The sequence below is a fragment of the Stegostoma tigrinum genome, chromosome 9, assembly GCF_030684315.1.
Source record: "Stegostoma tigrinum isolate sSteTig4 chromosome 9, sSteTig4.hap1, whole genome shotgun sequence".
Lineage (NCBI taxonomy): Eukaryota > Metazoa > Chordata > Chondrichthyes > Orectolobiformes > Stegostomatidae > Stegostoma > Stegostoma tigrinum.
In genome coordinates, this window is record NC_081362.1 from 29,716,792 (window position 1) to 29,744,367 (window position 27,576).

The 27,576-nt window shown below is 43.0% G+C and overlaps 1 protein-coding gene across 13 annotated transcripts in view; it reads right to left on the reverse strand.

The window, feature by feature from the left end:
• The window catches only part of snx14 (sorting nexin 14), a 234,146-nt gene that overhangs the window by 154,445 nt on the left and 52,125 nt on the right, over window positions 1-27,576 (reverse strand). For all 13 annotated transcript variants that reach the window (XR_009446141.1, XR_007248056.2, XR_007248055.2 and 10 more), the window contains exon 7: window positions 18,575-18,659. Coding sequence is in view for 9 of the 13 variants with exons in the window: in XM_048535544.1 (XP_048391501.1) it covers window positions 18,575-18,659 (85 nt within the window). In the remaining 4 variants the exon portion in view is untranslated. The remainder of the gene's footprint in view (window positions 1-18,574; window positions 18,660-27,576) is intronic.

Genomic DNA, 27,576 nt, shown 5'->3' on the forward strand with positions numbered 1-27,576 from the left:
ACATCTGAGAGATGGACGAAGAAACCTCAACCAATGAAGCCATTCATTAACAATACATCTCAGCAATGGAGAACTACTGCGAAACCATTGAGTGTACTGATTATCAGGAATTTCAAAACGATTAAGCCTGTCTACACATAAGCATTTAGTGACGAGAAAAAAACACTATATTAAGACTCACATGGCCGGGCATTCTAAAACATTTAAAAAGGAATAGTTACTTATAATTTAAAAGGACTCTGGAAAATGACAATGCAAGCAAAAAGTCTCAGTGGCTTCAACGCATAAAAATTGTGACTTTGAGGGAGGTAACAAAGTACTGAATTTGGACAAGTTTACATAGAGTTATATCAAAACTCATTCTAGAAATTATCAAGCAGCTTTTTTTTGAAAAAAGTGGTAATTCAAGAAAGAATGAACAAAGTATGAGTTTGCCTGAATCAAACAAATGTTTGACTTCTGTTTTAAGATATCATTAAATTATGTTGCATTGGACTACAAATCTCTCCAGAGCACTGGAATGAGATAGGATGATAACAGCTGAACTACAAATTTGGATGAGAAGAAATAATTAAGTTGTGGCAGAAGACAAAAGAAATTAGAATAATGGGTTGTGACAGCAATGGAGGTTAAAGCAAATTTTAGTGAACGGGAAATTTAGATGCAAGCATTGAACTGATCGCTTTCTCTTGCTGATGTTTGTGTGCTTGTCTTTCCATTTAAGAGAACTAAATTTGATAACATAGTTCCAGTGCCTTGGGTATGGTTCTAAGGGCAGAGATAAGTCAAACCTCATAGACCTTTGATAAGATCACACAAGAGTTATGAATGCATAACATGATCCTGGGATACCAATCTAAATGTATAAAAGGGACTGTTACTTTGAAGGTAACAAACAGGAGGGATTGCATGGTTAGAAAAAAAATGCACTGAAGAATGGGTCTCAGACATGTACATTTTGACAAAAGGATCTATGGGGCTGGATGAACACAAAAACATAGTTTAAATGATAATACACTGAAACATAATCCAGAGAACCCGACTTTAAAATAAATAAAAGTAGTATTTATGAAAGGGAGGTAAAAAGACAAATCAAAATAAAAAGATGTTAGCAAGTTTTGATTGGGACAACACATCCATCCTAGGACAAGCCAAACAGAGACACGCACGAGAATTCCTAGAAGCATGGCATTCCAACCGGAACTCCATCAACAAACACATTGGCTCCAAATCAATCTACCATCCTCTGAGAAAAAGAACAGGAAATGACATCACCAACCCAAGGAAACCTAAACAGATAAATAGAAAGTGGGACATAACACCAGCGCTTCGTCGGAGCCTCACTAATGATGTTACCTAGAATGGTGACGAAACATCTGAAAACTAACTTTCCAGCTCAGCGAGCAAACTCACATCCACAAAAAGGTGTGATTGGTATGTCAGTTATGTTACATTAATAAAAGAAAGTGGGCTCTGGGAGGAATGATGGTGAGCTGAGTAGAAGGGCCCATCACATGATGTACAGATACCCCAAACCAAAAAAGTGTGCGCGCGGCAAGAAACATAAGCAAAAATAAAGCCAGATGAACATACTGCAATTTGTTATAGCTATATTGTTTGATACCATGTACATTGAAGCCCAGAGGGCGTGCTTGCATATGGAGGTAGTTACCACTCAATGCTAAAATTATTCATAAAATTGGCAAGGAAGGAAATATATTGAAGAAGCAGCCTCAAGAGCAATACAGATATGAGAGCTGAGGAAATTTTGAATCCATGTACAATGTTATTTTACTGTTACTAAATAATGTGATATGCAGATAGAGAACTGGAGGATATGGACAAAAAACAAATTAAGGAGTAGGAATCTGAATTTATAATATTCAGAGATTATGACAATTTGAGCAGATCATTACACTCCAAGAAGCTGTTGGACCAGACCAAGTATAAGCAAAGGGTGATTACCATGATGCTGTATTCGGCACTGACACATAGCTACAATCACCCAAAGCTCTGGCTGGCAAGCGGCCTCCAGGATGGCCGAGTTAACTGAGGAGCATCCATGACCTACATAGGGGCCTGGGAGGACCTCTGGTATGGCTCCTAGTACACCAAGTCTCACATCCAAAGGTTAAGCTGATGCAGGTGTGCAGCATGCTGATGCTGCAGTGATGTGCACACAAACAGTTTTGGTTCAACACAGCAGGAAAGGATCAGACCATGGGTGCAGTGTTTAGTTGTCCTTTTTTGGAGTTGTAGATTCTGGAAACTTGCCCACTCGCTATACCAACAAATAATGGCCATTAAAAATTAATACTTGGAGCTCAAGAGTTTGACGATTAGTTAATCAACTTGTCCATTCAATATAGTAAATATGATGCAAATGGAGGGGGCTGTTGTGGTTGCGTCACAGGGATAGTAAGCCGAACCAAATTAGCCTCACTGTCACTGGACTTGCAACATTCACCGACCCTTGTAATTGCCCAATTACTCCTCAACAAACGGTAAGGATAACAGATCTTGGACAGCGAATTTGTAACTTAACCAAGAATTGGACATTATTAATCATGTAACTTTTGTAGAATACAAGCAAGGTAAACAAGCCCTATCTCCTTTTGACTATACCCCCTCCACACACTCGTGCAAACAAACACAGTAATGTGGATGAATTAAAAGGAAAAATAAAATAAGAGTTGTAAGTTGTCAGTTCAATGAACATTTTCTACGCCTTCATGAAATTCTTGGACAATGGATTGTTCACAAGAAAGTAGAACTGTATATCTTGAAATCTGAAGTCACTGGTTTATGCAAGAGCTTCAGCATTTATTGTTCATAGACTGGGATTCTTTTCTTAGAACATTTAATAATTCAATAACTGGAGAGAAGCTAGGGAGATAGCAACACAAGGCACCAGAGTCTCCAGAAGTATACGAAGATCACACTGTCTTCTACCTGAACACAGTCAGAACCATTTTCTCTTTTCAATCAACACTGCCTTCCTGGCTAGCACCAGACCCACCCTGAGTGACTAATTCAATATCCATCCCTGTGCATAGCAGCATATCTGCACTGAATCCCTGAAATGAATGGTAACATATGACTATAATTAGAGGAATAGGTGAAACAAGAATCCCAAAAGGAAGAGATAAATCTAATCATCACAATCTGCGCTGGAACAAATGACACAGGTAGAAACACAGAGGAGGTTCTGATGATGAAATTTCATGAGTTAAGCTCTAAATTTAAAATCGAACATTGACAATAATACTCCAAAGCGTCACCTGAACCACTTGCAAGTTAACATAAGACCAGACAGAAAGAAGGGTTCCTTTTTAAATGGGACATTTTTCCCCCAATCTTACAGGAAATATAAGCAGCCTGAATGCAGACAGAACAGGGAACGTGGGAAAGAGGAAATAATAAAGTAAGAAAGACATTGATGATCAGGAATTAAAGGAGTTGCAGAACAGCAACCAAAAATGGCTTAAACAATATGGCAGGATATACTATTATCAATAAATTAAAATGTTTGTTCAGCAATGTCCATAGCAAAAACAAAGCTAGAGGAACCAGATAAAACAAGAATTTGAGACATGACAACAGAAAATTAGGACTAAACAAAAAACTTAAACACTGTGGGCTAAGGTATATTTATAAACAATTGGGGAGGAAGTGGTAGAAGCAGGAGGTGGAGTAGCTGCGTTTAGAAATAACAAATGGTGCTATCAGTAAAACAAAAATCAAATCCAGGAAAAGGTAAACATAATGCAGGATCCATCATACTAACAGGTTTAGACTGCAAACCACCTAATGGGCACGGAGGTGGAGGAACAGGTTTGCAGATAAAATTTTAAAAACTGAGTGGCATAAAAGATGGAAACCATGGAGGATTTCAACTACCCTGATAGAGTCACAACATGGAAACAGACCCTTCAGCCCAACTTGTTCATGTTGGCCAGGTTTCCTAAACTGAACAAGTTCCATTTGCCTGCACACACCCATATCCATCTAAAAACTTTTCCTATTCATGTATCCATTCAGATGTCTTTTAAATGTTGCAGTTGTACTTGCCTCTGCCATTTCCTCTGGTAGCTCATTCTCAATACGCACTGCCTCTCCCGTCCCTTTTAATTCTTTTCCCTCTCACCATAAACCTATGCCTTCTAGTTTTGGACTCCCCCCACCCTGAGGAAGATGCCTTGGCTATTCACCTTTACCATACCCCTCACAATTTTATAAACCTCTAAGATTACCCCTCAGTTTCCTACAGACTATGGAAAAACATTTCCAGCCTTTCCAGCCTCTTCTTATAATTCAAACCTTGCAGTCTAGGTAACATCCTGTAATATTCATGCACCTTTCCCAGTTTAGCACCATGCCTCCTATAGCATTGCACCAAAAAAATGTATGCTGTACTCCAAATGGAGCCCTACCAATTATTTGTACAGTGTAACATGATGTCCCAACTCCTGCTCTGACCAACAAAGGCAAGTATACCAAATGCCTTCTTCAAAACCACATTTGTGACACCATCTTCACCTCTAGATCTCTGTTTGACAACACTCCCTAAGGACCTACCATGAACTGTACAAGTCATGCTCTGGTTTGTCTTACTAAAAAAATACAAGACCTCACATTTATCTAAATTAAACTCTATGTGCTACTCCTCGGCCTACTGGCCCACTTGCATCATAGAATCCCTATTGTGCGGAAACGAGGCATTTGGCCCAACAAGTCCATAGCCAGACTCATTCCCCTAATTTCCCACATCTAACCCACCTAACCTAAACACCTCTGGGCACTATGGGCAATTTAGCATGGCCAATCCACTATCCTGCACATCTTTGGACTGTGGGAGAAAGCCAGAGCAGCTGGAGGAAATCCATGCATACACGGTGAGAATTTGAGATGGTGAAATTGAATCTGGGTCCCTGGCATTGAGAGGCAGCAGTGCTAATCACTGAGCCACTGTGTAGTCTTAAATAACTTTCTTCACTGTTCACCATACCATCAATTTTGGTGTCACCAGCAAACTTACTAACTATGCCTATAATCTCATCCAAATCATTTATATAAATGACAAACAACAGTGGACCCAGCACCAATTATTGCAGCACACTGCTGGTGACAAGCCTCTAGTCTGACAAACAACCCTATTCTACCGCCTTCCAACTCCTACCATCAGCCCAATTTCACATCAAATTGGCCAGCTCTCCCTGGGTTCCTCACAAACAAGTCTACCATGCCAATCCTTGTCAAAGGCCTTGCAAAAGTCCATGAGGACAATTTCTACTGCTCTTCCTTCATCTACCTTCTTGGTCACCTCTTCAAAGGATTCAGTCAAGCTCGAGGCACACATGCACAAAGCTACACTGATTACTTCCAATCAGTCCTTGTCTTTCCAAATGCATGTAGATTCTGTCTCCCAGGGCTCTCGCAGAACACAGCCCCAACAACTTACCCACTATTGGCATCAGGCTCACTGGTCAATAGTTCCCTGGCTTTTCCTTACAGCGTTTCTTAATTAATGCACAACATTAGCACCCTCCAGACTTCTGGCACCTCACCCATGGCTATCAATGACACAAATATCTTTTGCTCGGGGCCACAGTTTCACTCTAGCTTCCCACGATGTCCTGAGATACACTTAATTAGGTCCTGGGGATTTATCTACTATTTTAGGATCTCTAGCACTCTTCTATTGTGATGTGGATTCTTTTTCCAGCCATCAATACTTATTTTCCCGAGTTCCCTAGTTTCCATGTATTTCTCTACAATAAATACTGGTGCCAAATATTCATTTAGGGTTTCGCCCATCTCCTGTAGTTCCACATAAAGATCAATGAGGCCACCTATAAGGGACCTTATTCTCTCCCTAGTTACTCTTTTCGCTTTAACATACTTGGAGTCTCCTTAACCAAAAGCTATTTCATGTCCCCTTTTTGCCCTCCTGACGTCCCTCTTCAGTGTACTCCTACACCCTGCTATTCAAGTGATTCACTTGATCCTGTCTATACCTGGACCAGAGCCTCAGTATCTCCAGTCAGTATTCCCTAAATCTGCCAGCCTTGCCCTTCACATCAGTAGGAAGATGCTGCTCTTTAACACTTGTGATCTTGCTTTTAAAAGCCTCCCATCAAATTAGAAGTTTAACTCACAAACCAGGCCTATCCCTTTCCATAATTATTTTAGAAGTAACAAAATTGTGGTCACTGGTCTCAAAGTGGTCCCCCACTAACATCTCAGTCACTTACTCTTGCCTTATTTGCCAAGAGGAGGTCAAGTTTTGCCCCTTCTCTAGTAGGGGCATCTACATATTGATTAGGTCAGAAATCAGACAACACCAGATTGTAATCCAACAGGTTTATTTGAAATCACAAGCTTTTGGAGTGTTGCTCCTTCATCATGTGAAGTGAGAGTGTAGCACACAGACACAGAATTTACAGGCAGACAGGTCAAAAGATTATGCAAATGTTGAGTGGAATGTCAACAGGCTGAATAAATCGGTGTCTGCAGGTGGTCAAGAGTGTCAGATGGTGAGATTAAAACATCAACACTTCAATAACAAGCAAAGGGATGACCTATAATCCAATTAAATGAGGCAGAAAGATAATTACAAAATATTAAACATAAGGTAATTCTGGAGACAAATCAAATAATTGGAATAATATGTTAGGTATAAGAGTCCACGTGCTGAGGGTCTAACCAAAGTACTAAGCAATCCAAAACTGTAGAAAGTAAAAATTAATGTAGAAACATCATAATTTATCAAGGTGATGTGTCAAAACAGGACTAAGGAGATTTTACAGATACAACACAGTATGGTGGTGTCACATGTACTGCGACATAACAGAGATCATGATTGAGGCCATCTTCATGAGAACGGAACTTAGCTTACTTATTAGAGATAGTAGGAACTGCAGATGCTGGAGAATCTGAGATAACAACGTATACAGCTGGATGAACACAGCAGGCTAAGCAGCAACAAAGGAGCAGGAAGGCTGATGTTTCAGGCCTAGATCCTTCTTCAGAAATGCCTGAAATTTCTGAAGAAGGGTCTAGGCTTGAAACGTCAGCCTTCCTGCTCCTCTGATGCTGCTTGGCCTGCTGCGTTCATTCAGCTCTACACGTTGTTATCTTAGTTTACTTATTAGTTTGGTTAGATACTCAGCATGCGACTCTTGTACAAATTATGTTATTCCAGTCATTTGCTTTGTCTCCAGCATGCCTTATTTTTTATTTTTCTGTAATAATCTTTCTGCCTCATTTATTCAGATTATAGGTCATCCCTTCACTTGTTATTCAGCTGTTGACACTTTACTCACACTGCCCGACACACTGGATCACTTGCAGAGACCTATTATTTGGTCTGTTGACACTCCACTCACACCATTTGTACGACCTTTTGATGTGTCTGCCTGTAAATTCTGTGCCTGTGAACTTTTTTTTTCCACTTCACTTGATGAATGGGCAGTGCTTCGAAAGCTTGTAATTTCAAATAAACCTGGTGGACTTAACCTGATGTCACCTGATTTCTGACCTTGCCCACCCCAGTCCAACACCAGCACCTTCACGTCATACGTATTGATTGAGAAAGATTTCTTGTATACATTTAAATTCCTCCCCATCTAAGTCCTTAAAACGATGGCAGTCCTGAGTTCATTTCCTTACCTCTCGGGCCTCTTGCATGGAAAAAATGCATTTTAATTAATCAGTCTTCCCTCATTCTCTGCCGTGTTCTTGCCTGCCTCGTCCGTTTAACTTCTGTACAGCTTTAACCTTCTGTCTTGTCTCAAATGCCAAGGGTCTCACCCCCTTGCCAGTCTAATTTAAAATCTTCCCATGTAGCCTTAGCAAATCTCCCTGTCAGGGTATTGGTTCCCCTCCAGTTCAGGTGCAACCCGCCCCTCTTGTACAGGTCACTTCTACCTTAGAAGAGATCCTAATGGCCCAAAAATCTGAATCTCTGCCTCTGCACCAGATCCTCAGCCACACATTCATTTACTCTATCCTCCTACTCCTACTCTCATTAGCACATGGCACTGGGAGTAATCCCAATAATACTAACCCTCAGGTCCTCCTTGCTAATCTCTTGCCTATTTACCTACATTCACTCTGCAGGATCTCTTCCTTTCTTCAAACTGTCAGTACCAATGTATACAATGATTTCCGGTTGCTTATGCTCCTCTTAGAGCATTTACAGAACCAGAGTCATCTTTTACTTTGGTACTGGGGAGGCAACACACCATCCTGGAGTCATACACGCGACCACAGAAGCACATGTCTATATCCCTGATTAGAGAGGCCCCTACTACAATTGCTCACTTGGGCTATGCCATACCCTGTTTTACAGCAAAGCCAGTCACAGTGTCACACATAGAACAACACAGCTCAGTAAAAGGTCCTTCGGCCTGTTGTGCCAGCCGATTATTATACTCTAAAGATCAAACTACCCTACATTTTTCTATCATCCATGTGCCTACCCAAAAGTCACTTAAATGTCTCCCTAATGTATCTGACTCCACTACCATCAGCAGCACATTTTACATGCCCACCACTGTGTGAAGAACCTTCCTCTGACATTTCCCTTATAACTTCCTCCAATCAACTTAAAATTATGCCCCCTCGTAATAGACATTTCCACCCTGGGAAAGTGTCTGGCAATCCACTGTGTCTATGCCTCCTCATTACTTTGCACACCTCTATCAAGTCACTTCTCATCCTTCCCCACTCCAATGAACAATGCCCTAGCTCTCTCAATCTTTCCTCGTAGGATCCGCCCTCCAGTCCAGACAACATCCTGGTAAATCTCCTCTGCACCCTCTGAAGCTTCCACATCATTCCTTTAATAAGGCGACCTGAATTGAACACAATATTCCAAGTGTAGTCTAACCAGGGTTTTAGAGCTACAGCATAACCTCGCAGCTCTTAACTCAAAGCCAACACACCACACGTCTTCCTCAAACCCTATCAACTTGGGTAGCAACTTTGAGGGATCTACGGACATGGACCCCAAGATCCCTCTGTTCCTCCACACAGACAAGAATCCTGCCATTAACCCTATATTCTGCATTCAAATTCACCCTTCCTAAATGAATCACTTCACACTTTTCTGGGATGAATTCAATCTGCCACTTCTTTGCCCAGCTCTGCATCCTATCAATGTCCCACTGTAACCTACAACAGCCATCCACACTATCCGCAACTGCACTAACATTTGCATCGTCAGCAAACTTACTAACTCACCCTTCCACTTCCTCATCAAAGTCATTTATAAAGATCACAAACAGCAGCGGTCCCAGAACAGATCCCTGTGGAACACCACTGGTCACAGAGCTCCAGGCTGAAGCCTTTCCATCTACTACCACCAGTCTTCTATTGGACAGCTAGTTTTGTATCCAGACAGCCAAATTTCCCTGAATCCCATGCCTCCTTACTTTCTGAATGAGCTTCCCATGAGGAACCTTATCAAATGCCTTGCTAAAATCTACGTACACCACATCCATTGATCGACCTTCACCAATGTGTTCTGTCACATTCTCAAATAATTCAATAAGGCTTGTGAGGCATGACCTGCCCCCCCTCAAAACCATGCTGACTGTTTGTAATCAAACAATGCTTTTCAAAATAATAAACATGCCCTCTCAGAATCCTCTTCAATAATTTGCCCACCACAGAAGAATGACGGGCTGGTCTGTAACTACCTATTTGCTTTCTTGAACAGGAGAATAACATTTGCTACCCTCCAATCATCTGGTACTAAACGAGTGGACAGTGAGGACATAAAGATCATCAAAGGGGCAGCAATCTCTTCCCACAGTAACCTTGGGTATGTCCCGTCTGGCCCAAGGAATTTACCTATCCACATGTTTTTTAAAATTTCTATCACAGCTTCCTTCCTAAAATCAAGTAATGTGCAAACTCTGCACAGTCACTGAAGGCTGGAATCGAACCCAGGTCCCTAGTGCTGAGACAGCAGCGCTAACTACTGAGCAACTGTGCCACCCTGAAGACCTATTTTCCACGAGACAGTATCCCCTGCCACCAAAATCCAAAACGGTTTACTTGTTTAAGAGGGATAGCCACAGAAGACTCCTGATACCTGCCCACTCTCCGGGTGGTCACCTATCCACCTGACTGAACCTGCAGTGTGACCACCTCCATGAAGCTACTATCTATCATATTCTCTGCCTCTTCTATGTTCCTCAGTGCTCCCAACTGTTGCTCCAATGTATCCATGCAGTCTGAGGGGAGCTGCAGCCAGGTACATTTGTTGCAGATATAGCCACCAGGGACAGTCAACTGCTCCGTCATTTTCCACATCTGACAACAGGAGCATTCCACTCCACTGACTGCCATCTCTGTCCTTTTAGCAACTGTGGACTTAGGGAGGATAAACCTGCTTGCCTTCCTCAACAAAGCCTGGTGTTCACCTATGTCCTCTTAGATCTAACTAGCAGCACCTTGACTACGAAGCAGCCCCTCACAAAAATGATTATAACAAGAGAGAACAATGTCTCCCTCCCCCACTTGCCTGAACTCTCAAACTTAGCTCAATTCCTAGCAATTGCACACGCTTTCTGGTCGCACACTTTATTAGTTGTGAGAAAAGTGCAAAGGAGATAAGTGAATGAAGTTCCTATAACAGGATTTCTTTCTAACCCAATAAGTGGCAGCCCCAATAGGTTTGCTATTATGTCTGGTAATTGGGAATGAACGAAAGCACACAAGACAAGTAGGCAATATAATACACTTCAAAATTACAGCGTTGAACCCAAGTACGAAAAGATCCAGAATGAGAGAAAGAAAAGTTGATTAAGAGGTACGAACAATAAAACTTGTGGAAAACAAAGTGGACAGCAATATTGTCAAACAATGCTAAACAAATGGGAGACATTTCAAATGGTATTTGACAGAGTGCAGAAAAATGCACTCCACAAAAAGGAAAGTAAACATGTGGCTCTCCATGAATGATTGAAAAAAACAAACATATGGTTAGACAGAATTTAAAAAACACGTGGGAAGGCAAACAGGGACTATTAAATTACCAGCGAACATAAAGCTAAAATAGCAGTTAAATGTTTTACAGACACACGAATTTAATAAAAAATGATAATACCACAAGTAGTCATAGAGACGGCAGAAATATTAACTAATTATTTACCCAGGATAGAACAGGGTACACTTGATATTGAATGATGAGATGAGAAATGAGAAATGAGAGAAGTCCATTTGAAATTTTTTTTAAAAAGATGCATTGAATAAACTAATCCAAAAGGAGATAAAGGCCCATTTATAAACAGATTCTTCTACGCATTGGGGGAAAACCTCAAAGGAGAGGCATTACATGTATTAAATAATTCATAGAAAACTGTATGGTGCCACACGATTGGCAGATGGCAGGGCGACATAGAAATTACCTATTTATAAACCCACTAGCTTAACATGTGGTGGTAGAAAAATAATGAATCACCACCAAAACAAAAGAATAGATTATCTGGAAATGAAGATACTATAATGAATATACAGAGATTTCAATTGGAAAAATCTTACTTGACCAACATTTTTGAATTTCTTTGAGAAGGCAACAGTGAGAAGTCACTGGAAATACAAAAGATGTATTTACCTAGACTTTCAAACGGCCTTCAAAATGGTGTGTAGAATAAACCAATTAGTGGGGTCAGAGAACAGAGTTTTAGAACAAGTCGTTCACTAGCTTCAAGAGCTAAGAGTAGTCAGACAGTGGCACAAGGTAGGAAATGGCATTCCTCAAGGATTAGTGCTGGGACTACTGTTGTTGACAATTTACATTAATAATTTGGATTTTGGATTCAAAAACACAATTTCTCAATTTGCAGACTTCGTGGGGACAGTAGCGGCAAGAGAAAAAGTCAATACTGAGAAGGACTGCAACAGATTACAAAAGGGCATTAATATCCTTGCAGAACAGGCAAATATTTAGCAAATGTGACTGAACAAGATAAATAAAATGCTGTACATTTTGTTAAGAATAGGAAAGTGACAATAGATAAAGTTTCAGGAATGGCTGTCGATCAGGAATGGTTGTCGATCAAAGGAATCTTAAAGTATAAAAACACCTTACACTAAATGTCGTCCCATAGGTCAGCAAGACAATAAAGAAAGCACCAGACTCTTATCATTACAGGAATTGAATTAGGAAGTAGGGAGGTGTACTAATTCTGTATCTAAACTTGATTAATTGACTTAGAGTAATACATTCAGTTTTGGCTATGATAAAAGGAAATACACTGCCGAGCACAAAAAGGTTTTTAAAATTATGACAAGTTTGAGAGAATGGATGCAGAAAGAATGTTTTCACTCATTGGGAAGGGCATAACGCAAGATCATAAGATAGCTGCCAAAAAATCAAATAAAGAATTCAGAAGGAAATCCTTCACCCAGGGAGTGCTGAAAACGTGGAACACGCTAATATAGTGAAGAATTGGGGAGAGGGTAACAATGGGTCATGCTAATGGATTTGAGACTGTTAAGAATCTCAAATACATCATAAATGCTGAAATGGACAGGACAAGTCATGTGTGAACAGATTATGGAAAATGTAAAAAAAAAAGAGGGTTTTTGTGGTGGGTGAACTTTAACTTCCCCTATATTGACTGGGACTCCCTTAGCGCCAGCGGCTTGGATAGGGTGGAATTTGCTAGAAGATTCTAGGATGATTTCTTGAAGATGTAAATAGTCCAATTAATGAAGGGATCATACTAGACCTGGTATTGAGGGCTGGATTTGACCAGGTGATCGAAGTTTCAGTGAGGGAGCATTTCGGGAATTTCATAAGTTTTAGGTTACTTATGGATAAGGATAACAGTAGTCATCAGGTGAAAGTACTAAATTGGGAGAAGGCTAACTACGACAACATTCGGCAGGAATTGGGGAATGTAGATTTGGGGTGGCTGTTTGAGGGTAAATCCACATCCGGCATGCGAGAATCTTTTTAAGGCCAGTTGATCAGAGTTCAGGACCAGCATGTTCCTGGGAAACTGAAGGATAAGAACGGCAAGATTCAGGAACTGTCACTGACAAGAGAAATCGTGAGCTTAATCAAAAAGAGAAAGGAAGAATCCATAAGGTTTAGGAAACTGAAGACAGGCAGAGCCCTCAAGGAATGTAAAGAAAGCAGGAAAATAAACAAAGGAGTTAGGAGGATTAAAAGTGGCCATGAAATAATCTTTTTTGCCAAGGACAAGGAAAGTCAAGATTTTTTAATATTCATAAGGAATAATAGGGCAGCTAGGAAAGATTTTCAAAGACAGAAGTAGGAATTTAAGCATGGAGTTGGCCGACATCCTTAAAGTGTACTTTGTACTGGTAATCACAAAAGGAGAAAGACATGGTGGATGGTGAGTCTAAATATTCTAGGCACGTTGATATGTATTTAAAAAAAGGAGGTAGCATTGCTTGTTTTGAAAAGCATTAAGAGATAGACAAGTCCACTGGACCACATGGGATCTCTCTCAGATTACTATGGGAGGCAACGGAGAAAATTGGAGTATTGTGAAAACTTGGTATCTATTTTAGCCAAAGGTAGGATCCCAGAGGACTAGAGAATAGCCACTGTTATTTCTTTAAGAAGGGCAACAGAGATAATTGGGAAATTACAGGTCTTACGTCAGTGCAGAGAAATTATTGGAGAAGATTCTTAGAGACAGATTTGTTCACATTTGGACTTTAGTTACAGGCAGCATGATTTTGAGTGGAAAATCATCTCTCACAAAGTTAACAACTGATGCTTTGAGGAAGTGATAACAATGACTGATGAGGGCAGGGTGGTGGATGTTGTCTACGTGGATTTTATCAAGACCTTTGACAAGGTCCCTGATGGCAGGCTGATTACTGGAGGAGAAGTAACATGGGATCTGTGTTGAACTGGCAAGATGGATACAGCACTGTATCACAGTAGTGGTGGAAGAATGTTTTTCTGACTGGAGATCTGTGGTGTTCCAAGGGATAAGTGCTGGCACCTCTTGTTTGGTGCATGCACGTGCAACACACACACACACACACACACACACACACACAGTGATTTGGAGAATGTAGGTGGTCTAATTAGGTAGTTTGTGAACACTACGATTGGGGGAAGCTGCAGATAGGAAGGAGGATTGCCAGAAAATACAGCAGAATGTAGCCAGACTACAAGTTTGGGTAGAGGAAAGGCAGATGGGATTTAATCTGGACAAAAGTGAAGTGATGCATTTTGGGAAATCTTACAAGGGAGGCAAGTGTACAGTAAATGTCAGAACCCTTAGAGGGATCTATGTCCAAAGTGGAATTGGCAACACAAATGGATAAGGTGGTCAAGGCGGCATATGCATGCTTTTCTTCATTAGCTGGGGCATAGAAAATAAAAGTTGGCAAATCATGTTGCTGCGGTATAATTCAACCACGTGTGGAAAACTGTATCCAGTCTGGTCAACACAGTACCAAAATGATGTAGAAACTGTGGAGGGCATACAGAAAACGTTTACCAGTACGATGCCTGGTTTGGAAGGTGCCACTTCAAAAGATAACGAACATTTGAACTGGGAACAAGAATAGGGCATTCAGCCATTCAATTTGAATCTCAACTCTATATTCTACATAGCCCGATAATCTTTCATGCCATTGGTAATCAAGAATCTATCTACATCTGCTTTAAAAATATTTAAAGGTTATGGCATTCACTGCCTTTTGAGGAACAGAAGTTCAAAGACTCTCAACCGTCTTAGACGAAAAGAAAGTTATTAAGTCTCTCTCAAACAGCCGACGCGTTATTTTTAAACTATGGCCTCAGGTCTAAATTTTCCACATTCACCCATTCAAGACTGACTTAACTTCTGATTGAGAGAGTCATCTGGACTCAAAATATTAGCTTACTTTCTCTCCATGGATGCTGTCTGACCCATTGTGATCTCCAGCAATTTTCAGTATTAACAACAAGCATTGTTTAATTTTAAATCAGGAAAATTGAGTTTGATTGGTCAAGGCATTGCCCATCAACTCTTTTGTTGAGCTAAAACAAGCACAAGTTGACATGTCCATCCTCATTACAAAGTTTGAAGCATGTGCAAGAGGTATTGGAAATTGAGGTCTCCCTTAACCCTGTGGTACCTCAATAATCCAAATTAGGTATTCCAATGATTCGTGAAACTTCATTTAATTGTGTCATATTAGTTACTGGCTTTCCGCAAAGCACAAAAGATTTATCAAGCACCACTTTTCCCTATCATGAGTACAATGTTGTTATAAATGAGATTTTGTTCAAAAAAGGAATGAAAACTAAGCTTCAAATGGAGATAGACAAGGGGACAACGGTCATCGTGGCATCACGAGTAGTTGTCCATGATCACCAGAAGTGTTTAAACTGGAGATTGACAAACCAGAAATGGCCAGTCCCCAAAATAATTTATATCAATCGAAACAGGTGGAAAGAGAGAGGGGTATAAGCAAAAGCTCTGATTAGGTAATTAGAGGGAACAAGCCACCATCTTCAAAAAAAAAGACCAGGAGGTCATTTATGTCAGCCCAAATCAAGAACAGAGACAGCTGCCACCAAAAACTATGAAAGCTATAAGACATCTGGAGCATGGGAGTGCACTGCCTCTATTCTTCCATTCCACAGAACAGCTTCAGGACAAGTGAAGCATTTTATATATCACATATTGTATGTTTTCCTTCTTTGCCTCAGTAACTAATCTAAGTAACTGATCTAAACTGTTGCTTATTAAACTCATGCTACCAAAATTGTGTCAAATTGTCAACTGCTGATATTAGAAACTATGATCACAAACACCCTAAAAAAGGGGAGAAAAAAATCAATACTGTGCCACAGAAGGCCAATCAAACCCGCAGACAAGGGTGGCGCAGTGGTAGTATGGCACACTGACTTCTGCATCACCGAGGCCAAACGCCAACTCTCCGACACCACCTCCTACAACCCCCTCAATCACGATCCCACACCCGAGCACCAAACCATCTCCAACACCAATCATGACCTCATCACCTCAGGGGACCTCCCACCCACAGCCTCCAACCTCATTGTTCCCCAACCCCGCACGGCCCGTTTCTATCTCCTTCCCAAAATCCACAAACCTGCCTGCCCTGGTTGACCCATTGTCTCAGCCTGTTCCTGCCCCACCAAACTCCATTTTCTCCCCTTTGGTCTAGGAACTCCTCACCTACGTCCGTGACACCACCCACGCCCTCCACCTCCTCCAGGACTTCCAATTCCCTGGCCCCCAACACCTCATTTTCACCATGGACGTCCAGTCCCTATACACCTGTATTCCGCATGCAGATGGCCTCAAGGCGCTCCGCTTCTTCTTGTCCCGCAGGCCCGACCAGTCCCCCTCCACCGACACCCTCATCCGCCTAGCCAAACTCGTCCTCACCCTCAACAACTTCTCTTTCGATTCCTCCCACTTGCCACAGACAAAGGGGGTGGCCATGGGCACCTGCATGGGCCCCAGCTATGCCTGCCGCTTTGTAGGTTATGTGGAACAGTCCCTCTTCCGCATCTACACAGGCCCCAAACCCCACCTCTTCCTCCATTACATTGATGACTGTATCGGCGCCGCCTCTTGCTCCCCAGAGGAGCTCGAACAGTTCATCCACTTCAACACCTCCCACCTGAACCTTCAGTTCACCTGGGCCATCTCCAGCACATCCCTCACCTTCCTGGACCTCTCAGTCTCCTTCTCAGGCAACCAGCTTGTAACTGATGCCCGTTTCAAGCCCACCAACACCCACAGCTACCTAGAATACACCTCCTCCCACCCACCCTCCTGCAAAAATTCCATCCCCTATTCCCAATTCCTCCGCCACATCTGCTCCCACGATGAGGCATTCCACTCCCGCACATCCCAGATGTCCAAGTTCTTCAAGGACCGCAACATCCCCTCCATAGTGTTCGAGAACACCCTTGACCGCGTCTCCCGCAACACATCCCTCACACCCCGCCCCCGCCACAACCGCCCAAAGAGGATCCCCCTCGCTCTCACACACCACCCCACCAACCTCCGGATACAACGCATCATCCTCTGACACTTCCGCCATCTACAATCCGACCCCACCACCCAAGACATTTTTCCATCCCCACCCTTGTCTGCTTTCTGGAGAGACCACTCTCTCCATGGCTCCCTTGTCCGCGCCACACTGCCCTCCAACCCCACCACACCCGGCACCTTCCCCTGCAACCGCAGGAAATGCTACACTTGCCCCCACACCTCCTCCATCACCCCTATCCCAGGCCCCAAGATGACCTTCCATATTAAGCAGAGGTTCACCTGCACATCTGCTAATGTGGTATACTGTGTCCATTGTACCCAGTGTGGCTTCCTCTACATTGGGGAAACCAAGCGGTGGCTTGGAGACTGCTTTGCAGAACACCTCTGCTCGGTTTGCACTAAACAACTGCACCTCCCAGTCGCAAACCATTTCCACTCCCCCTCCCATTCTTTAGATGACATGTCCATCACGGGCCTCCTGCAGTGCCACAATGATGCCACCCGAAGGTTGCAGGAACAGCAACTCATATTCCGCTTGGGAAACCTGCAGCCCAATGGTATCAATGTGGACTTCACCAGCTTCAAAATCTCCCCTTCCCCCACCGCATCCCAAAACCAGTCCAGTTCGTCCACACACCCCACTGCACCACACAACCAGCCCAGCTCTTCCCCTCCACCCACTGCATCCCAAAACCAGTCCAAACCTGTCTCTGCCTCCCTAACCTGTTCTTCCTCTCACCCATCCCTTCCTCCCACCCCAAGCCGCACCTCTATCTCCTACCTACTAACCTCATCCCACCTCCTTGACCTGTCAGTCTTCCCTGGACTGACCTATCCCCTCCCTACCTATACTCTCCTCTCCACCTATCTTCTTTTCTCTCCATCGTCGGTCCGCCTCCCCCTCTCTCCCTATTTATTCCAGAACCCTCACCCCATCCCCCTCTCTGAAGGAGGGTCTAGGCCCGAAACGTCAGCTTTTGTGCTCCTGAGATGCTGCTGGGCCTGCTGTGTTCATCCAGCCTCACATTTTATTATCTTGGATTCTCCAGCATCTGCAGTTCCCATTATCACTGAATTTTAAATTGGCTGTCAGCATAATCCTTAGTGTACTCAGTATTATTTAGCAAATAATGTTGAATCACTGAATCACATCTAGAGTTGGTTACAATTTAGATTGTGGACAATAATTTTTTTTCAGAAAAATGCAACCATACAATATACATGCCAATCATGTGTCGTGACAGTTGCCAGTCGTTAGTCAGTAGGATTATGTCGAACAAGATTCCAAGATTACAATCTCGTCAACCTCGGAATTAGAGCAGTCCACAAAAGATGACAGATGACTACACCTGCGAAAATAACCAAGGTCAACAGTGCAACCAAAATAGTTAACAGTTATGGGACAGGGTTGCAGAAATTGAATACATTAATTATCTAATCATTAACAATTATTTTATACAAGTTAAAAAACCTTCTATATTTCCATTTAAGTTCATCCAACATTACCATTTGGACTTACAAAACTTGTATTTTTCTTAATGTATTTTTAATACCTTTGTGCCTTGCTTTTGAAATGACTTCAATATGCTTCATTGCCGCTTTTAACAACTTCTGGTTTACGAGGACTGGAAAATCAATCTAATAAAAAGACAAATACAATTGAAAAGGAATTAAAAACAGTTTAGAAATTGGGTTTCAAGCCCCTCTTCAAAGCTTAACTGCTCCATCCCAGGCAACATCGTCCAAGAACCTGCCATTTTATTATATAATTTATAAAATTAATACTATAATCAGGTCATGGCAGCAGTTCACATACACTTCTCATAACTCTTCAGGAGATGTCAAATGATCAGACTGGAAAAAAGGAACAATTTTTCAAAGTGACGTCACATTTTAACCAAATATTCTTGAATCAAGATTATGGATTTCATTTTGGCTTCACATTTGTGCGCTCAAGTGTTTTGGTGGTATTCCAGCAATGTCACAAGACTAGTAATCTAGAGGCCCAGGCTAAATTCTGGGAGAGGGGATCAAATCCCACCATTGCAGCTGATGAAATTTAAATTCTATTAATAAAATCTGTAATTCAAAGCACATTTTGGTACTGGTGACTAAGAAACCACCAGAGTTTTCCTTTCTGGATCAGGCATGAGACTCCAGAGGCGCTGCAATGTAGTTGACTCTTAATGGTCCTCTGAACTGGCCCAGCAACCCGCTCAATTCAAGGAAAATTAGGAATGGGCAACAAATGTTGACATTACAATCAACACTCATATCCCAAGAATTAACAAGTACTGGCTATGACCAGAATGCAAGAAAGAATTCTTCAAGTCTTGGAAGAAGTGTCAAAAAGATTTGATGATCTCATAGAATAGAAACCAGATACTGTAGAAGTAGGCCATTTGGCACATTGAGTCCCCACCGCTCAAAACAGCATCCCACCCAGACCCATCCCCTCCCCCATTCCTGCATCTCCCACCTTAGACACTACGGGCAATTTAGCAAAGCCAATCCACCTAACCGGCACATCCTTGCACCATGGAAGGAAACCAGAGCACCGGAGGAAACGCATAGAAACATGGGGAGAATGTGCAAACCCCACACAGACAGTTGCATTCGGCTGGAATTGAACCCGGATCCCTGGTACTGAGGGGCAGCAGTTCTAACCACAGAGCCATTATGCCCTAACGTCAATGTAAAGTTGAAAAGCAGCAAATCATGCAATGAGGTACCATACCTAGGACTGAAAATTAAACAAAATAGGCCATAACAGTGCATAAAGATACAGATATTATTGTTAATAATCAAAAGAAGTGCCTGAGCTTAAATTCTTTCTAGGCATAGTTTCGTATTCATTGCAGCTTCTGCATGAGCTTACAATGGTGTTATTTCCACTGTCCAAGCTGAATCATAGAATCAGAGCAGAGGCCCTTTGGGCAATCTAGTCATTTCCAACAAAAACTAGCCTAAATCTGCAAATAGTCCCACTTTCCAGCACTTGGCCCAAAGCCATGAAAGTTATGGCACTTCGAGTGCTCATCCAAGAACAGTACTTTTTAAAGTTTATAAGGTTTTTCACCTCATCTACCCTCCAAGGCAATGTGTTCCAGACATTCCCCACCTTCTAGGTTCAATAATTTTCCTTAAATATCCCTAAACCGACGGCCTTTCGCCTTAACATTATACCCCCTTATGAGTGACCCTTCAACTGAAGAAAACAGTTGTTTCCTATCCCCCGTGTCCATGCCACTCAATCAGCTCTAAACGTAAACAACCAAGTTTATAGAGTCCCTCTTCATAGCGAAACTGCTCCATCCCAGGCAACATCTTGGTAGTCATCTTCCAAGGTTCTTTAGACTCTGATCAGTGCCTACAGATCTGAGGGTAGCTAAGGGAGGTAGAGAAAACAGGGAATTATTGAATGCTGAATTAGAAGTCAGTAGTGGAAGATGCTGAAATCCATTATCAAGGATTTAACAGTACAGCACTTAGAAAAGTGGTAGAATCAGACTCACTCAGCATGGACTTTCCCAAAGGAGAAATTACACTTGACAAATCTACAGGAATTCTTCTGACAGTATAACTAATACAGCTGATTAGATGGAGCCAGTGGATGTGATTAATTTCAGAAGATTTTCAACAAAGCCCCAGTGAAGAGATGTAAAGTATGTACTTGACACCTTTCAAATGTTCTCTGGATTCACGCAAAGATTGTGCCCTTGGTCCCTAAAGGGCCTGTTCTTCGCTGGTCATTCTGTTGGCTTTAATATATTTGCGGAATATCTTGGGATTCTCCCCAGCCTTACCTGCCAGTGTTTTTTCATGACCCCTGAAGAAAAAATTTAAATGGGAATGGAGTCAGGCAAAAGATGCTTATGATGCACGCACCACATATGTCACATACACTGGTCAAGAGTGAATGTGAAAAAACAGCAATTGAAATCATTTCAGAAAGAAAATATTTTGTCAATTTTTCTTGAGGAGAACCTTCATGTGAATTATGTTCGTGAACCCTCAGTGGATCATAAGGACATGGACAAGATAGTGGCATGCGCAGGCAGGCAGCAGATGAGGTTCAATGCACAGAAGTGAGTGCTGATGCATTTGGTTGCAGAATATAGAAAGAATAATAAAACAAAGGTCACAATTCTAAACGGAGGACATGACAGAAGGCTTTCGGTTTAAATGCACACTGATCATTGCAGGGGACTGTACAGGTGGAAAGAGCAGTCAATAAACTGGAATTCTCAGCTTTAATAATAGAGACATTGAGCATCAGAGCAGAGATAATGGGAACTGCAGATGCTGGAGAATCCAAGAAAACAAAGTGCGTAGCTGGGTGAACACAGCAGGCCAAGCAGCATCTCAGGAGCACAAAAGCTGACGTTTCGGGCCTAGACTCTTCATCCACGAACGTATGGGGGGAGGCGAGGGGAGGGGATAGGTCAGTCCAGGCAGGACGGACAGGTCAAGGAGGTGGGATGAGGTTGGTAGGTGGGAAATGGAGGTGCAGCTTGCGGTGGGAGGAAGGCATAGGTGAGAGGAAGAACAGGTTAGGGAGGCGGGGACGGGCTGGGCTGGTTTTGGGATGCAGTGGGCGGGGGGGGAGAAGGGGAGATTTTGAAGCTTGTCAAGTCCACATTGATACCATTGGGCTGCAGGGATCTCAAGCGGAATAGGAGTTGCTGTTCCTGCAACCTTCGGGTGGCATCATTGTGGCAACGCAGGAGGCCCATGATGGACATGTCATCTAAGGAATGGGAGGGGGAGTTAAAATGGCTCGCCACTGGGATGTGTAGACAAGGGTGGGGACGGAAAGAAATGTCCTGGGTGGTGCGGTCGGATTGTACACGGCAAAATTGTCAGAGGATGATGCGTTGTATCCGGCCTTGGCATTGTCTCCCGCATTTCCCGCAACACATCCCTCACACCCCGCCCCCGCAATAACCGCCCTAAGAGAATCCTCCTCGTCTTCACATACCACTCCACCAACCTCCGGATACAACGCATTATCCTCCGACACTTCCACCATCTACAATCCGACCCCACCACCCAGGACATTGTTCCATCCCCAACCTTGTCTGCCTTTCGGAGAGAGTGGTCTCTCCGTGATTGCCTTGTCCGCGCCACACTCCCCTCCGACCCCACCACTCCCGGCACCTTCCCCTGCAACCACAGGAAGTGCTACACTTGCCCCCACACCACCTCCTCCACCCCCATCCCAGGCCCCAAGATGACTTTCCGTATTAAGCAGATGTTCACCTGCACATCTGCCAATGTAGTATACTGCATCCACTGTACCCAGTGTGGCTTCCTCTACATTGGGGAAACCAAGCGGAGGCTTGGGGACCACTTTGCGGAACACCTCTGCTCGGTTCGCAATAAACAACTACACCTCCCAGTCGCGAGCCATTTTAACTCCCCCTCCCATTCCTTAGATGACATGTCCATCATGGGCCTCCTGCAGTGCCACAATGATGCCACCCGAAGGTTGCAGGAACAGCAACTCATTCTGCTTGGGAACCCTGCAGCCCAATGGTATCAATGTGGACTTCACAAGCTTCAAAATCTCCCCCTCCCCCAGTGCATCCCAAAACCAACCCAGCTTGTCCCCACCCCCCACTGCATCCCAAAACCAGTCCAGCTCGTCCCCGCCTCCCTAACCTATTCTTCCTCTCACCTATCCCCTCCTCCCACCTCAAGCCGCACCTCCATTTCCCACCTACCAACCTCATCCCGCCTCCTTGACCTGTCCATCCTCCCCAGACTGACCTATCCCCTCCCCATCTATACTCTCCCCTCCACCTATCTTCTCCTCTAATCATCTTTGGTCCACCTCCCCCTCTCTCCCTATTTATTTCAGAACCCTCTCCGATAAAGAGTCTAGGCCCGAAACGTCAGCTTTTGTGCTCCTGAGATGCTGCTGGGCCTGCATGTGTTCATCCAGCTACACACTTTGTTATCAGAGCAGGGAATTATGTTGAACTTGCAGCAGACATTTAGGAGACCTCAGCTGGAATATTGTGCAGTTGTGGGCACCAGTAAAAGATGTGAACATATTGTAAAGTGTGTGCAGAAGCAATTTACAAGAATGGTTCCAGGAATGAGAAACTTCAGTATGAGACTAAATTGAAGTAGTTGGGACTGTTCTCCTTGGAGAGGTTGTGGTTGAGGGGAAGATTTGAAAGGGACTTTCAAAATCATGAGCGGGCTGATAGAAAGATGCTGAGGGACACATATTTAAAGTCAAGTTCAAAAAGAAGCAAGGATGACGTGAAAAATTCTTTCACACGGAGTAACTTGGGTATGGAATGCCTGCCTGGAATTGTGGTGGAGGCAAGTTTGCTGAGGCATAAAAAGGAAATTGCATGGTTATTTGGATAGAAATGGTGTGTAAGGATATAGGAAAAAGGCAGAAGACTGGCACTGGATAATAGAATCAGTGCAGGCACAATGAGCCAAATGATCTCCTCCTGCATTGTAACAATTCTGATATTGTGATATTCTCATTCGAAAATCTGCAGCATTGGGCTTTACTTCTCTCAGTAAAAATTACAAGTTAGTTATATTGTATAATAAACACTTCCTTAAATAGGCTACGCCTGATATTTACTTTCTTTCCTGGTTTCCCCAAAATGCCACCTGCCACCCAGGTTGATAGTGCTGTTAAGAAGGCTTACAGTGCGTTAGGTTTTATTGGTAGAGGGATTGAGTTCCGGAGCTGTGATGCCATGCTGCAACTGTACAAAACTCTAGTGCAGCCTCATTTGGAATACTGCACGCTGTTCTGGTTGCCCCATTACAGGAAGGATGAGGAAGCATTGGAAAAGGTGCAGAGGAGATTTACCAGGATGTTGCCTGGTCTGGAGCGCAGGCCCTCCGAAGAAAGGCTGAGGAACTTGGGTCTGTTCTCATTGGAGAGAAGGAGGCTAAGAGGGGATTTAATAGAGACATACAAGATGATCAGAGGATTAGACAGGGTGGAAAGTGAGTGTCTTTTTCCAAGGATGATGACTTCAGCTTGTACAAGGAGGCATAGCTACAAATTGAGGGGTGATAGATTTAAGACAGAGGTCAGAGGCAGGTTCCCTGCCTGCCAATGTAGTTAACACAGCCACATTAGGGGCATTTAAACAGTCCTTCGATGAGGATATGGATAATGATGGGATAGTATAAGGTCAGAGGCAGGTTCCCTGCCTGCCAATGTAGTTAACTCAGCCACATTAGGGGCATTTAAACAGTCCTTGGATGAGGATATGGATAATGATGGAATAGTGTAGGGGAGGGGCTTAGATTAGTTCACAGGCCGGCGCAACATTGTGGTCCAAAGGGCCTGCTCTGCGCTGTATTGTTCTATGTTCTATGATAGGTAGAAGAGGCATCGATGAAGTGAAGCAATTTGGAACTATAGTGTGAAAGCATTAATACAAAGACAGGTACTTTTGGGCACAGTGAAAGTAATAATACAAAGACTGGAGTCAACTGTTGGCACAGAACATTAATGCAGAATAGGAGTCTGTAGGTATGAGTAAAGAGGGCACTTATGCGGAGAAAAATCTGAAGATACAGTAAGAGAATTACTCTAAAGACAGGAAAATGCAAATACAGAGAGAAGAATAACCCAGGGATAGGGCAGACAGATGCTGGCAAGGAATGAAATAATTCAGAAGCAGAGTCATAAGTCAGAGATGTACAGCATGGAAAGAGACTCTTCGATCCAGCTTATCCATGTCAACTAGACATTGAATTAATCTTGCCCCATTGCCAGCATTTGGCCTATATCCCTCTAAACCCTTCCTATTCATATACACATCCAGATGCCTTTTAAATGTTGTAACTGTACCAGCCTCCATCACCACCTGTGGCAGCTCATTCCATACACGCCACTCTCTGCTTGACCCTCAGGACCCTTTTAAAATCATTCCACTCTCACCTTAAATGTATGCCCTCCAGTTTTTCACTCACCTCCCCTGGGAAAAAGACTGGCTATTCACCTACCCATTCCCCTCATGACTTTATAAACTTCAATAATGTCACCCCTCAGCTTCTGACATTCCAGGGAAAATAGCCCCGGCCATTCAGCCTCTATCTATAGCTCAAACCCTCCAACCTTGGCAACATTCTTGTAAATTTCTTCCAAACCCTTTCAAGTTTCAAAACATCCTTCCTATAGCAGGAAGGCCAGAATTGAACACAGTATTCCAAACGTGGCTCAGTCAATGGCCCATACAATTGCAACATGACTCCCAACTCCTCTACTCAATGGGCTGACCAATAAAGAAAAGCACACCTAAAGCCTTCTTCACCTCCTTGACTACCTGAGACTCTACTTTCAAGGAATTATGAACCGGCACCCCGAGTTCTTTGTTTAGCAACACTCCCAGGACCTGTGTATAATCCCAACCCCAACTCTAATTTGCCTGACCAAAATGCAACATTTCTCAGTTATCTAAATTAATCTCTACCTGCCACTCCTCAGCACATTTGCCATCTTATCAAGGTCCCATTATGCCTGAGATAACCTTCTTTGTAGTACACTGCACCTATTTTGGAGTCATCTGCAAACTTACTGACTGTATCTCCCATGTTCATATGCAAATCATTCATACAAAAGACAAAAAGCAGTGGACCCAGCACCAATCTTTGCAGCACACCAGTGGTCGCAGGCTTCCAGTCTCAAAAGCAAACCTCCAGTCCCAACCTGTCCAACACCATACAGCCAATTTTGTATTCAAATGGCTAGCTCTTCTTGTATTCTATGTGATCTAACCTTGCTAACTAGTCTACCATGTGGAACCTTGTCAAAAGCCTTAACCAAGTCCGTATAGACAATGGTGATCGCTCTGCCTTCAATTTTCTCAGTCACTTCTTCAAAAAAACTCAATCAAGTTACTGAGGCACGGTTTCCCTTGCACAAAGCCATGTTGACTAACACTAATTGGTCCTTCCCTTTCCACAAACATGTAAATCCTGTCCTTCGGAATCCCCTCCAACAACTTAGCCACTACTGACATCTGGCTCATTGGTCTATAGCTCTCTGGCTTTTCCTTACAATGTTTATTAAATATTCCACAGGTGTTGGAAAAAAACCATTAACGTGAAGATACATTGAAAAAAAAACCTGGAAAGGACATTAAGATGAAACATTAAAAAAAAGTGTTGCTATCCACAGTTGCTGTCTGTACAATTGAGTGTTTACAGCACTTTTGTAATTTCTGATTTGCAGAATCTGCTTTTTGCTTCCGAGTTACTGCAGAGCCAGTGGGTTTAATGATAGCATTAACAGAAGAATCTGCAAGTGCAGGGAAAGAAGGAAAATAATGCGAAAACTGGAATCTGTTAGCACAATGAAAGCATTATGCATGCACAACAAAAGCATTATGCATGCACAACCAGGGCTGACGAGTAAAGCATGGATGAGCCCTAACATAGGCAACGAGCTTCAAGTACAGCAAAAGCATTTAGTAGAGACAGCTGCCTGCACTTGCAGTTAGGGAAAGTATAATGCAGACAGTGAGATAAAGCATCAACGTCGACTGAGTCTACGTAAATGCAGGAAGAAAACTTCCACAAAACTAGCATCAGAAAGTACAATTATAGCAAAGATTAATGCCGAGACTGCAATCTGTAGATACAGGCAAAGAGCAGTGACATGGAAACAGGCACTCTCAAAGACAAAATGTGGGTACTAATTTGGGGCACGAGAAAGGCTTGGGGGGCACGAGAAAGGCTTGGCAGAAGGAATCCGGGAAAACACAAAGGCATTTTACACTTACGTGAGGAATAAGAGAATGGTCAAAGAAAGAGTAGGGCCGATCAGGGATAGCATAGGGAACTTGTGTGTGGAGCCTGAGGAGGTAGGGGTGGCCCTAAATGAGTTTTTTGCTTCTGTCTTTACGAAAGAAACAAACTTTGTAGTGAATGAAACCTTTGAAGAGCAGGTATGCATGCTGGAATGGATAGAGATAGACGAAGCTGATGTGCTGAAAATTTTGTCAAACATTAAGATTGACAAGTCGCCAGGCCCGGATCAGATTTGTCCTCGGCTGCTTTGGGAAGCGAGAAATGCAATTGCTTCGCCACTTGCGAAGATCTTTGCATCCTCGCTCTCCACTGGAGTCGTATCTGAGGACTGGAGAGAGGCAAATGTAATTCCTCTCTTCAAGAAAGGAAATAGGGAAATCCCCGGCAATTATAGACCGGTAAGTCTCACGTCTGTCGTCTGCAAGGTGTTAGAAAGGATTCTGAGGGATAAGATTTATGACCATCTGGAAGAGCATGGCTTGATCAAATACAGTCAACACGGCTTTGTGAGGGGTAGGTCATGCCTTACAAACCTTATTGAGTTTTTTGAGGATGTGACTAGAAAAGTTGATGAGGGTCGAGCTGTGGATGTGGTGTATATGGACTTCAGTAAGGCATTTGATAAGGTTCCCCATGGTAGGCTCATTCAGAAGGTCAGGAGGAATGGGATACAGGGGAACTTAGCTGCTTGGATACAGAACTGGCTGGCCAACAGAAGACAGCGAGTGGTAGTAGAAGGAAAATATTCTGC